General features: G+C 48.0%; 1 protein-coding gene across 1 annotated transcript; it reads left to right on the forward strand.

The window, feature by feature from the left end:
- The first annotated feature begins 7,702 nt into the window (after positions 1-7,702).
- Positions 7,703-11,174, forward strand: LOC133902856 (calcium-transporting ATPase 7, plasma membrane-type-like). Its single transcript, XM_062344176.1, has one exon. It carries the CDS (start codon positions 7,977-7,979, stop codon positions 11,031-11,033), a length of 3,057 nt encoding a protein of 1,018 aa, XP_062200160.1. The 5' UTR covers positions 7,703-7,976; the 3' UTR covers positions 11,034-11,174.
- Positions 11,175-13,612: the final 2,438 nt, after the last annotated feature.

Here is a 13,612-nt window from a genome sequence, read left to right on the forward strand (position 1 = left end):
TATTCTTGTTTTAATTCAATTTGAATTCGAACAAAATTCAACTATCTAGAGTAGTCTAGATCAAGTCGCCCCACATCAGGAGGATGCGAGCGACCGAGGAAAAATAGTCAGCAGGTGAAAACCCACGGAATTGAAGATGGTGTCGATAAAATTTAGAGGAGATGCTCTAATGTCATATTGGGAAGCGTTGTCACCTCTCTCGAGGCTGTATGGATGTGTATATATAGGCTGCCGAACCACAACTAGAGTTATAAACGGATTACACCTCATACAGATGATTTTGATCACATAAAATAATACATGAATACAAAACCGAGTTTATCTCTAAGTTCTATCTCTAAACCTATCCAAACACAAAAAAAATAATATGTCCGTCGCGGAGTACGTCAGAAAGATGCTGAGTTGGTTACGATGATTTTTTGGTAAACTTACCCCTTGATTGTAGGTTTTGTTCATGTTTAAATTTATTTTATTCAAATTGAATTAAAAAGAGAATATCACATGAAATGATAAAAATGCATATAAATGAAGCATTATAAAGGAACTCACTTTTTCATCATATAAACTAGGGCTGGAAATAATTTTAGAAATTAGTTCATCACATAAGAAGAATATTAGTGAATTTTCCTAGATTTTTGGGAATTTATTTGAGACACTAACAATTGTTACAAGTTATAAAAGTAGTCTTTTTGGAGAATTTTAGTTTTAAATATACAAAGGATTTTTTGGTGAATTCAATTAAAATAGGTTGCACATGGATTATGGAACACGTAAAAAAAGTTTTAAAATTTTTAGAGTAACAGAAGACTACCGTCTTAAAAAAGAGGGAAAACGAAATTCAAACACACTACTGTTACCGTTTTGCTAATATTTTCGGCACACCGTGTACCGAATATGTTGCTATAGTGCCATATTCGGTACACCTCAATTGAACCAAGCATATATACGTACTAGCTAGAGAACGATTAAATCAATTAATTGGCACCATGGAGGAACTTATTGCTTCTGAATTGATTGTCGCGTTTCTCGGTTGATTCCGTAAAATATTAGCAACGGTAGCATTCAGAACATGTATTTCAAATTCGATAGAAATTTATAATTCGGCAAGTCTTGTGTTGTGGTTTCAGATATTTCAACCGAATTCTTCACACCTGATATGCTCCCTCTGCGGGATATGGAATTTCTTCCCTGGGTTTCGTGTTGGGGGGTGGGGGATCGAGCACTTCGTTTTCTTTGCGGGCGAACATTGCTTAATCCGATGATCAAGCAATAAAAAATACTACTTCCTCCCATAATAAATATTTGACGTTTTGGACAATATCCAACTAAGCTTTTGAAACTTTAATTATGAATAATTTTTAACATATTTAGTTTAGAAACATAAAAAATCAAATATGCAGATTTATCTTAAAAATTCATAATCTCATAGTTTGTTGGATTTTATATATATATTAATAGAAAATAGTAGTCATAGATATACATTAGAGACCATATGGATTTTATAAATAATATTATGGAAAAACCACATGATTTTCTCTGTCCTTCACGATCAGGAGATATAAATATAAGAACACAAATAGACACTTATATAATAGAGATTCTCTATCTCATTATTTATATCTGTACAAATACCTTTCTTCTCCTCTCATATATATATAGTCCTGCACGTAATGTCCAAATTAATGTGTGTTTAGAGACCGCGTCCATGCCCATATTCACAAATTAATAAAAGAGCACAGATGGACAATAGCAGAGCTGTTGATCAAATTTAATTCCATTCGAAAAGGTAACTGAAATACAATTGCATTCAAAAGAAAATGTGAACCAGACCAAGCATCTACTATCCTAATTAAGATCTTCGGTGAAACAGTTTTTTTTTTCTGAACCAAGCATACGTACTAGCTAGAGAACGATTAATTAAATCAGTCGGCACCATTGAGACCTTAGACCATCTTTAACAGTTTCTCATTAAGGTCTAGAATCCTTTCGGACGAGATTTTTGTTCCTTTCAGCGTTCCAACAGTTCTCCTTTACGGTTCCCATCACGAAGAGATTCCTAAGATCATTCACTTCATGACAAGATTATCTCTCATTTCCTGTCACACCCGGTTTTAAGATCAAAACCAGATGTAAACTATATGTATGCCAGGATCAATTTATTCATACATATAGCGACTTCATTAGTGTAACAGACACAGTGCTTCTTATTACAACGCTGATTATTATAAAATGACCACACACGAGTCTAAAGAAAAGAAACACCACAATGGACAAAGGACGGCGCAGCTCCAAGCCAACAGGCAGCCGACCGGGAGTTCCACAAGCCTAGAACTCGGCATCATCTTCAGGGAAGTTGTCCTTAGGAAATTCTTCAAAAGTTTCACCTTCTAAAATAACAAGCGTGAGTATTTCCAATACTCAACAAGTGGGGGAAAATTTAATTTGATATGGTAGCTTGAATCAAGGTTTCCTATGTTCTAGGGTTTAATTTGTATAAAAGCTAATTTTTATCCCTGAACTATGGAAAACAAATTTTATTTTTAAATAGAAAAAAGATGTACCAAAGATTTTTCTTTGACCTCCGAGAATTCAACCCAATTCCCAATCCAAAAAAAATAACCACTCGACTAATCATGTGAGGGTCCATGCTGCTCATAACCATGAGCACGGCTGAATATTTAGTTTGACACTCTGCAGAGTTTACACACTTTACCCACGAGTCGTGATCTTCTCTGTTGCCGGCACCTGATGGTACCTTATACACTTCCGGGGTGTACGCCAAGAGATCACTACGAGGCTTTTCAAAAGAGTATCCCAGTATGCACTTGCCCACTGAGATTTCACCGCCGTACATAAGTGGAGTAACCCTCCAACCCAGAAGCCCCCTCTTGTACCGGGTAGAATCGGGAAGTAACCCTTCCTTATCTACACATCCGATTGGCTCATACAACACTAGGAGAACATCTAGTTACTAGGTCAAGCCGTACCATATTGGTCTCGTGGTTGCTCTGTTTACCATGGATGTTCGCTCCATGAACCGGTCCTTAAAATGGTCTGAGCAAGACCTCCAATAACCCTATAAGGGTATATTACCAAATATTTTCAAACAACCAATCATGCTGAAAAAAATAGCCCTTTCTTGCCTAAAACCCTAATTATCTTTGTTGTTAACTCCCTTAACAACATCAGTTTCCATGATATTCTTCCTATATCAACTTTTAGTTCATCACTCATGATTCATCACCTACACGCTACATGTTCATCTAAAGCATGGCTAAGCATAAATATGATGATATTGTAAGGATAAAACATCTACATCTAACACTAGTATTTGCTATACTACCCATTTTTTGTAAAATAGCACGCATATTTGACAAAGACTAGCTTTATGTAAAAAAACTGGGTTTGCAACATGGTCAAGACACTTGCCTTTGTCGAAGTGATACACAGGTCCTTCAAAATCTTCCTCCTGAAAGTTGCAGAACTCCTGGACTGAATCGTCTACACGAGCACACAATCTAACATAAGAACAGTACACCAAACAAACCTAAAACTAGGGAAAAACCCTATAAACAGAATCTACACGTTGCTATGAGAATATGAGCGCAAAGATCGCCTAAATCGGAGCTACAAGCAAAAAGTTATGAGCGTTTGAAGTTCCAGGGGTGTTTCTGCAAAATTTCCTTATTATCAGAGAAAATCCGAATTGTTTTTATACTGGAAAATTGGATTTATGACGTCATAAAGCGAAATAGATTTATTTCTTAAAAGAAAAGGCGTGGCAAAAGGTACACGGAGCTTGTGGACCACGGAGGACACACCGGTCCACCGGTCCATGGTGGACCGAAGGGGTATGCTACCGGCTGATCTAATCCAGGCCGTTGGTTGGAGATCCGACGGCTGGGATTTAGAAGAGCGGTGCCGGCAGCTTTCAACGGAGGGGGCGATGGCCGGCAGCGGCAGGGGCGGCGGCGAGCTCGCCGGCGATGCGCCAAACGGCGCATCTGGCCACGGTACTCAACGGTGAGTGGCGCAAAAGAGAAAGGGGGAGAAAGGGAATCTCACCACGGGTTCGACGGCGGCAAAGGAGTACCGGAGATGGTTGGCGACGGCGAGGGAGGCCGGTGGTGCTTCGGTCTTCGGCGGAAGTGGCGTCCGGTCGCGAGAGACACACTAAAAAGAGCCGAGGGATGAAGACCGAGACCCTACGGAACCGTTTGAGCGAAGAACAAGGTTAATTGAGGCTCGGCCATGGAAGAAACGGGCGGCGGCCGTGTTTCTTACCGTCAACAATGGTGGTCTCGACGGAGGGCTTAAACCCGAGCGCAAATCGAGGGGAAAAAGGACGGTTCGGGTAGGGAATGAAGCAACGATGCCGAAGGAGGGCTTAAATAGCCGAGAGGGGAAGGGAGGCGGCCGGATTCGAGAAGATTGGCCGGCAGCCCTAATTTTAATCTAACTTCGGTTTCCATGCAAGCGGAAGGGGAAACGAGGGGGAAACGGCCGGAATCAAGAGAGGGGAGGGGGAGGATCACGGCCATGTGATTGATTTCGCGATTCAATGCGCGGGGCGGCTCTGATTTGAAACGACGGGGGCATAAGAGGGCTCGGGCGTCGGGCGGCGAGAGGAGGAAGAAGGCAAGCCGATCAGGCGGCGGCTCAGCTCGCGGCTCGGCGGGTCCCACGCTACAGCGAGAGTGGGGTGACGGGCCGGCTGGAGTGGTCGGCTCGGTGGCTGGCTTGGGCTGGGGCTGAGGGGGATTTCGGCCTACGCGGGGGGGGGGGGGGGAGGAAGGGAGGAGGAAGGGGTTTGGGCCAAGGGAAAAGGAGATTTCGGTCCGAGAGCATTTTCTTAATTTCCAAAACTTTTTCCATTAGAATTTTCATCAAATTTCAAAAGAGGTTTTAAAGCGGCGAATCCTAGCGAAATTTTGCAAACTTTTTCCACCTAATAAAACCTTATTGCATTGCATCTATAACGGCATGAATGCAACCAAACAATTTCTCTTAGGCCAGGTTAAATTTAGAAATCAATTTCTTATTGAACTAAGTTGCAACACTTGATTTAAATTTCTAGCAAAATTTTAAATTATTTCAAAATTTTGAATATTGGGTATTACATTTCCCTTCACGATTTCTCTCGAAGTAAAGCTGTTAGAGATGAGAGAAAATAAAGAGAATGAGAATGAAAAAGAGAATCGAGAAGGGAACAAAATGAAAGGAATATAGTTAGAGATAATCTTATTGCTTCTGAATTGATCATCGGGTTTCTCGATTGATCATCGCTCCACTGCGCTAGACTTGTGTTCATGGTACGTACTGCAAAAAAAAATTATGATTCGACATGTCTTATGTAGTGGTTTCAAATAAAGAATTTCAATTTCGTTTTACAATTTTGTTCGTTTACCAGTGAAAAGATTGAAATTCGTAAAATTTCGTTAAAATTTCGTCCTCTACTCTGTGTGTCCTACATATCAGTGAAAGAAATTTTTAAAATTAGATATTTTTTCCTCTAAATTCGCAAAATTTTGATGAAATCCACGGATATGTAATTAGTTCTATCAGAATTCCTCCGGCAAGAAAAAAAAAACTGTATCAGAACGCACAAGCCTTAGCAGGCTACTCTACTGGTTCTGTTGTGCTCAGGTGTCACTCAGCTCAGGCGCTCCTGAATTATGTAGTGGTTTCAAATCAAGGATTTGAATTTTGTTTTATAATTTTGTTCGTTCAGCGATGAAAATATCAAATTTTATAAATTTTTGGTTATTTTTCGTTCTCTCCTCGGTGAGTTCTATATATCAGTAAAAAAAGTTTAAAATTAAATATTTCATTCATCTCTGAAATTTCTAAAATACATAAAATTTCAGTGAAATTTTAATCCATGTTTCATATAGGATCCCTCCGCGGATATATGTAATTAGCTGTGTACTGGTTCTGTTGCGCTCAGGTACATGTCACGTCAAGTCACCTCACCGCACCTCACCTGACGCCTTCCGGAAAGCTGGGACCGCGTATGACGCGGCAGCCAGCTAAAAAAAATAAATAATCCCGTGTGTTGGTGAGTCAGCCAGATCTTCCCAGGATTGGGTCGGCCATTTTCCTTCGTGGGGAGTACTTCGGTTTCTTAGCGGCCAGGCATTGCTTAGCCCGATCACTCGGCCGGAAGTATTCCAATGGTAAGGTAAATCAGAGATAAAAATTACCAACAATGTGATTACGGCAAGATTATGGAACCTTTTAAAAAAGATATTACAGGACGATGGCACTTTTGGATATATATTAATAACCGTCGGAAAAGTTAAAAACCTTCTTGAAGCGTCATTTCTCATTTCTTTTCTATGTTGAAACATTTTTCTCTATTTTCCCTCGTTTTGAAATATTTTATGGAAAAAATTATAAATACACTTCTACTATCGAACTGCAGTGGCTAGCCCTACCTAGCAACAACTAGTATGGTGTAAGCTTGCAGCAAACCGTGGCGACTAGTCGTGCTTGATAGTGGCTAGTTCGATATGGGCATTGTTGCAAGACAACGCAAACAATAGTTTTGGTGTGCTAGCATACCGGTGTGCAATGGCAATGGAGGCCTCTATATTGGCTAGGTGGCGGTCGATTTGGTGATGTGCGGTTTGGTTCAAGGGCTAAAGTAGCTCTTATAGTAGTTGTTAGTGTCTTGGTGCCGCTTGTTGTTGTTAGCTGTTGCTAGTCATTGGCTGTGGTTGTTAGTCGTTATTAGCTGTTGGTAGTTATTATCTTTTTCTTTTTTCTGATTATAGTCTCTAGGGTTATTTTCTTGTAATTTTCCGTCTATATCAATAGATTCAGATATTGTTTGGTGTGCACATCTTAAAACAAAAAAGATACAAATACTCGCTACAAGTTTAATGGTACATTTACTATCTATAAGTCTAATCCTGTGTAAAATTCGACTTGAGGGTGCTTACGCAACTGTGCTCTCGCACAGTGAAGTTACTAGCTAGCAACCGTAGCCGATCTGTTCCAAGGACCAATGCTCTTACACAACTGTGCTCTCGCATGGCTTTCGTGCCGTCGTGGCTCGACAGCACAGATGGCAACGAAGACACGAAGTAAACGCGGCGAAGAATCGCATGGCTTTCGTGCCGTCGTACCTGCAGCTGGCGAACAGTTAGCGGCTCACCCGCCGCCGGCCGTTTGAACGTCGTGGGAGACGCACACATGGCGCGCGCCAGCTCCGTGCGCCGCGCTAACTGGTCGATCGTTCCTACTATACCTGGCCGGCCGCCGGCAGCTGGCAAGCGGCAGCCGATCGATGATTTCCATCTTCGATCCCTGCATGCGGATGCGGCGGCTCGACCAACCAACCAACCATGCCGATCCCGTCGGTGTCTGCAGTCTGTACGCGTATAGATGCAGCGACTTAAACTAACCGCCAACTGCCACCGCGTCTGTTCATCGTAGGCAAATTTTAAATCCGGCATGAATGGGCTCTGTAATTTTAAATCCGCAATTTATTGGGGCAGTTCGGATATGTATTTTCCTCCCCTTTTTCTGCAGATTTACGCCCCCAAATTCGTATGAACCGAACCGAAAAGAATCGAGGCCAACTTTGTACAGTCTGCAACAGCCTCAAAGCCGTTTCTGGGCAGTTTCCATGCAGCTTCGTTTCTGCACCTATATATCTACACCATGATATGTTAGTGTTTCGATCCACCACAGCACAATCTGTAAGCCATAAGAACTCGGGAGAATTGGAGATTCAGGGTTCGTATTTTATTTTCGAAGTGATATTCAGAGTAGGTATTCTCGGCGTCACTGCACCGATCGGTTCGAATAGTGAAGTATCGCATTGTTCGTCCAATTAAAGATCAAGGTAGCGCACTGTGATTTGGTCGATCACCGGGTTGGCCGTTGTTCATCTGTGTAAATTCTTGCGCACGGCGATTCTTTGGCTTGGTTTCGTTGGCTGCTCGGAAAATTGGCTCCCAGGTAGCCCGATGGAGTGCGCCGACTTCTTGATCGCCGCGGGGAGGTCGACGTCGTCGGGGTCTCCGCGGTGGCGCCCAGCGAAGCAGTGGCGGAAGGCAATGAACGTCATCCGGACGTGCCACAGGCTGGCCCGCCTCCTCACGGCCAGCATCATGAGCCGAACCGGCTCCTATGTCGCTATCAAGATCCATGCCGACGACGGTTCTGAGTCCGACGCCGCTGGCACGTCCGATTCCGCCGCCGCCGCCTCGGAATTGTCCATCGTGGCCCACGACGAGAAATTCAAGGGCCTGGTCAAGGAAAAGCGCCATGACTGCTTCCGACGTCTCGGCGGCGGCGCCTGGATTGCCGCGGCCCTGGCATCGGACGCGGAGGGCGGCATCAGCGGGGACGAGCGCGACCTGCGGCGCCGCCGGGAGGCGTTCGGCGAGAACACGTTCCCTAGGCGGAAGCCCAAGAGCTTCTGGAGCCATGTCTGGGATGCCCTCAGCGACGTCTTCCTCATCGTGCTCCTCGTCTGCGCGGGGGTCTCCCTCGGCTTCGGCATCAAGGAGCACGGCCTGAAGGACGGGTGGTACGACGGCGTCAGCATTTTCCTCGCCGTGTTCCTCGTCGCGGCGGTGTCCGCGGTCAGCAACCATGGCCAAGCCAAGCGGTTCGACAGGCTGGCCGGCGAGTCGGACAACATCTCCGTCACTGTCGTACGCGGCGCGCGCAGGCAGGAGGTCTCCATATTCGACCTCGTCGTGGGCGACGTGGTTGTACTGAAGATCGGCGACGTCGTGCCGGCGGACGGCGTGTTCTTGGAGGGGCACGCGCTGCAGGTGGACGAGTCTAGCATGACCGGGGAGCCCCACCCGGTGGACGTCGACGCCGAGAAGAGCCCCTTCCTCGCCTCCGGCGCCAAGATCATCGACGGCTACGGCCGGATGCTCGTCACGGCTGTCGGCATGGACACCGCGTGGGGCGAGATGATGAGCAGCATCACGCGGGAGAACACCGAACCAACGCCGCTGCAGGAGCGCCTTGAGGGCCTCACTTCCAGCATCGGCAAGGTCGGCATCGCCGTTGCGGTGCTCGTCTTCGCCGTGCTCACCGCGCGCCACTTCACCGGCAGCACCAGGGACGACCAGGGCAAACCTCTGTTCGACAAGCAGCGCGTCACCTTCAACGCCGTGTTCAGCGCGCTCGTTGGGATCTTCCAGCAGGCCGTCACCATCATCGTCGTCGCCATCCCCGAGGGCCTCCCGCTCGCGGTGACGCTGACGCTCGCCTTCTCAATGAAGCGGATGGTCAAGGAGCACGCCCTGGTGCGCCGGCTCTCGGCGTGCGAGACCATGGGCTCCGTCACTGCCATCTGCACCGACAAGACAGGGACGCTTACGCTGAACCAGATGAAGGTGACCGAGTTCTGGGTCGGCACCGATCGGCTGAGGGCGGCGGCCGCGGTTGACGGCGGCGTCGTCAGCTTGTTGTCCCAGGGAGCAGGGTTGAACACCACCGGAAGCGTGTACAAGCCGGACAACGTCTCGCCGCCGGAGATAACCGGCAGCCCGACGGAGAAGGCCCTGCTGTCGTGGGCCGTGGCGGAGCTCCGCATGGACGCCGACGCATTGAAGAGGAGCTGCAAGGTGGTGCACGTCGAGGCGTTCAATTCCGACAAGAAGCGCAGCGGCGTGCTGATCAGGGAGAACGCGACCGGAGCGGTGCTAGCGCACTGGAAAGGCGCCGCGGAGATGATCTTGCAGAACTGCTCAACGTACGTCGGTGCTGACGGCGCGGCGCGCGAACTCGGTGTGGAGCAGAGGAGAAACCTTGAGAAGGTCATCAGCGACATGGCGGCAGGTAGCCTCCGGTGCATTGCCTTCGCCTACAAGCAGGTCGACGGCGAGCACTCAAAGATCGACGACGAGGGGCTGACATTGCTGGGCTTTGTCGGCTTGAAAGACCCGTGCCGACCAGAGGTCAGGGCCGCCATTGAGGCATGCACGAATGCGGGCGTCGTAGTCAAAATGGTCACCGGTGACAACGTCCTCACGGCCCGCGCCATTGCCCAGGAGTGCGGCATCATCTCCAGAAACGACCCCGAGGGTATCGTCATCGAGGGGCACGAGTTCCGCGCCATGCCGTCGGATCAGCAGCTCGAGATCGTGGACCGCATCCGCGTGATGGCGCGGTCGCTGCCCATGGACAAGCTGATGCTTGTGCAGCGGCTGAAGCAGAAGGGCCACGTGGTCGCAGTCACCGGCGATGGCACAAACGACGCGCCGGCGCTCAAGGAGGCCGACGTCGGCCTGTCCATGGGCGTCCAGGGCACCGAGGTCGCCAAGGAGAGCTCCGACATCGTCATCCTCAACGACAACTTCGACACGGTGGTGACGGCCACCCTCTGGGGCCGCTGCGTGTACAACAACATCCAGAAGTTCATCCAGTTCCAGCTCACCGTCAACGTCGCCGCGCTCGTCATCAACTTCGTGTCCGCGGTGACCACGGGCAAGATGCCGCTGACGACCGTGCAGCTGCTGTGGGTGAACCTGATCATGGACACCATGGGCGCGCTGGCGCTGGCGACGGACACGCCCACCAAGACGCTCATGCGTCGCCCACCCATCGGCCGCACGGCGCCGCTCATCAGCAACGCCATGTGGCGCAACCTCGCCGCGCAGGCCGCGTTCCAGGTGGCCGTGCTGCTGGCGCTGCAGTACCGCGGCCGCGCCATCTTCGGAGTCAGCGAGAAGGCCAACGGCACCATGATCTTCAACGCGTTCGTGCTCTGCCAGGTGTTCAACGAGTTCAACGCGCGGGAGATAGAGCGGAGGAACGTCTTCGCCGGCGTGCTCCGGAACAAGATGTTCCTGGGCATCATCGCCGTGACGCTCGCCATGCAGGTGGTGATGGTGGAGGTGCTGACGAGATTTGCTGGCACGGAGAGGCTCGGCTGGGCGCAGTGGGGCGCCTGTGTCGCCATTGCCGCCATGTCGTGGCCTATTGGATGGGCTGCCAAATTCATCCCCGTGCCGGACCGGCCGCTTCATGAGATCCTGGCAAGGCGGAAATTCTTCTAGGTATCCGGAGGATGGCACATCAACAAATTAAAAATAATGTTTCTTCATATTAGGTATAACTTAATCATTCTTTGACTTGTTATTTGTTACAGTTTAGCTATGTACTTGCACCTCTTGGTTTTATCAGTGTTCATCAGATCAGCCTCATGATGTTTGTTCTTCTCCTTTCCACATTATCCTATCATGATACAGAATTGGGATTTGGCCGAAAGGTGCGATAACAAATTTACTACACCAACAATATTTGTTATCTGAATAGGAATTAAAAATCACTACATGTTACTAAAATCATCAGATAGTATTTTTCCCCTAATGGAAAGAACTAAGGATGCAAGTGGGGCGGGCCACGCCGCCTACCTGTTGGGCTGACCCGCACCACAATCCCGCATAGCGCCACAACTCAGCCAAATTAGCTGGAGCGACTCTACGCGAAGAAGTTGTTGTGCGAACTGCGAAGGACCGAAGGAGATGATGATGGTGAGCCCTAGCCGCCGGGTCCTTTCAACTGCATCGCTGTCGCCACTTGTCGTCGGCGCATGTGCCATTGCCCTCATCGACCATGCTCCTTTTGCTGCCTTCGCCCTCATCAACGTCAACGCATCCTCCGCCGCTACATCCCATCGGCGGCCTCATCTACACTCACCCTAGCGCCCGGATCGTCAGCGCACCCTGTCGGGGGAAAGGCCCAGACCTACAAAGCAGCCCATGTAAATGTTCAACATGCTCTTTGTAATATTTGTACCCCATCAAAAGCTGGAGAGGAAGATTTACCTCTCCTCCCCCACCTGTATAAAGGACCCAAGGGGTCAAGAGCATGGGCTGATTCCTCGCACTCCACTCCTCTCTCTTTACATGTAATGCACCCCTTCGACTACTGTAGATAAAATTGTTCCAACAGTTGGCGCTATCCATGGGGTTCCGGTTCTAAAGAGTGAGGAGACATTCGAACCAGACAGGTTTCATCCCTTCGTACAGAGAAGAGCCTTCGTACAAGAAGACCTTTCGTACAGAGAAGAACCTTCATACAAGAAGACCCTTTGTACAGATAAGACCCTTCGTATAGAGAAGAGCTTTCATACAGAGAAGAGCCTTCGTACAAGAAGACCCTTTGTATAGAGAAGACCTTCGCCAAAGAACAACCCCGCATCACGCCTTTGTTGGGGAGCATTCGTTCGTCAAGCCTTCATTGAACAACAACCCTTCGTCAAGCCTTTGTCTGGGAACAACCCTTCGTCAGGCCTTTGTCGGGGAAAAGGAACCCTTTGATGGGGAAAAGGACTTCGTCAAGCCTAGGTTGAAGAACAAGCCTTCTTCAAGCTTTCATCATGGAATAACCCTTCGTCAGGCCTACGTTGAAGAACAACCCTTCATCAGGCATTCGTCAAAGAACAACCCTTCGTCAGGCCTATGTCGAAGATCAAGCCTTCGTCAGGCCTTCATCAAAGAATAACCCTTTCGTTACACCTTTGTCGGGGAGCATCCCTTCGTCATGCCTTGATTGAAGAACAAGCCTTTGCCAGGCCTTTGTCAAAGAACAACTTTTCATCAAGCCTTCGTTGGGGAGCAACCCATCGTCAGGACTTCGTCCGGGAAAAAGGACTTCGTTAGGCCTTTGTCGAAGAGCAACCCTTTATTAGGCCTTTGTCAAAAAACAATCCTTCGTCAAGCCTTCGTCGGGACTTAATTGGGGAAAAAGGACTTCGTTAGGCCTTTGTCGACAAACAACCCTTCATCAAGCCTTCATCGGGGCATTCATAGAAAAACAACCCTTCGTCAAGTCTTCGTCAAAGAACAACCCTTCGTCAGGCCAGTCAGAAAACAACCTTTCGTCAAGCCTTCGTCGAGGAGCAACCCCTTCGTTAGGACTTCGTCGAGGAAAAAGGACTTCCTTAGGTCTTCGTCGAAGAACAACCCTTTGCTTCATTGAAAAACAACCCTTCATCAAGCCTTTGTCTAGGAGCAACCCTTCTTCAGGCATTCGTTGAAAAACAACCCTACAGCATGCCTTCATACTAGCAGGGGCCTTCTTACAAGTAGGGCCTTCGTACTAGCAAGGGCCTTCGTACCAGTAGGGCCTCTATACCAGAAGGGGCCTTCGTACAAGCAAGCCTTCGTACCAACAGGGGCTTTGTACCAGCATGAAATGTCCTTGATCCTATCATTTACCACCTCGAGGGCTCATGGTTGTTCCCAGTCAAAACCGTGCATGCGTCTAGACACCAACACCTTAGTTTTTTATACATATCTCGTCTTAACACTTCACTCTTGGAAGTACTGAGGAATCTCAACTGGCGTGGTATCCGAATCACTCGAAATCAAAGGGGGCACGCATGGAGACCCGAAAGTCCCTCGAGCCCGACGGCAATCAATGTTTCTCTCTCTCTTTATTTTTTAGGACGCTTAACCACCCCACGTAACATGAATTTCAGAGTCAAACTCTGAAAGCTAATGGCATCGACGACTACTCTCTGGGTGGACTATGTTCCCATGGGGCCCAATTGGTACAACCAAACCTAACCACGGCCACGAGGAGGCTTGGGGGCTACTGTCGGAGTATTGAGTAAGGGAGCATCTTGGCT

This window comes from Phragmites australis, chromosome 21, assembly GCF_958298935.1.
Source record: "Phragmites australis chromosome 21, lpPhrAust1.1, whole genome shotgun sequence".
NCBI lineage: Eukaryota > Viridiplantae > Streptophyta > Magnoliopsida > Poales > Poaceae > Phragmites > Phragmites australis.

Bases quoted from the DNA above. Each gene is read 5' to 3' on its own strand.
- LOC133902856 (XM_062344176.1), top strand. From the start codon at position 7,977: ATGGAGTGCGCCGACTTCTTGATCGCCGCGGGGAGGTCGACGTCGTCG.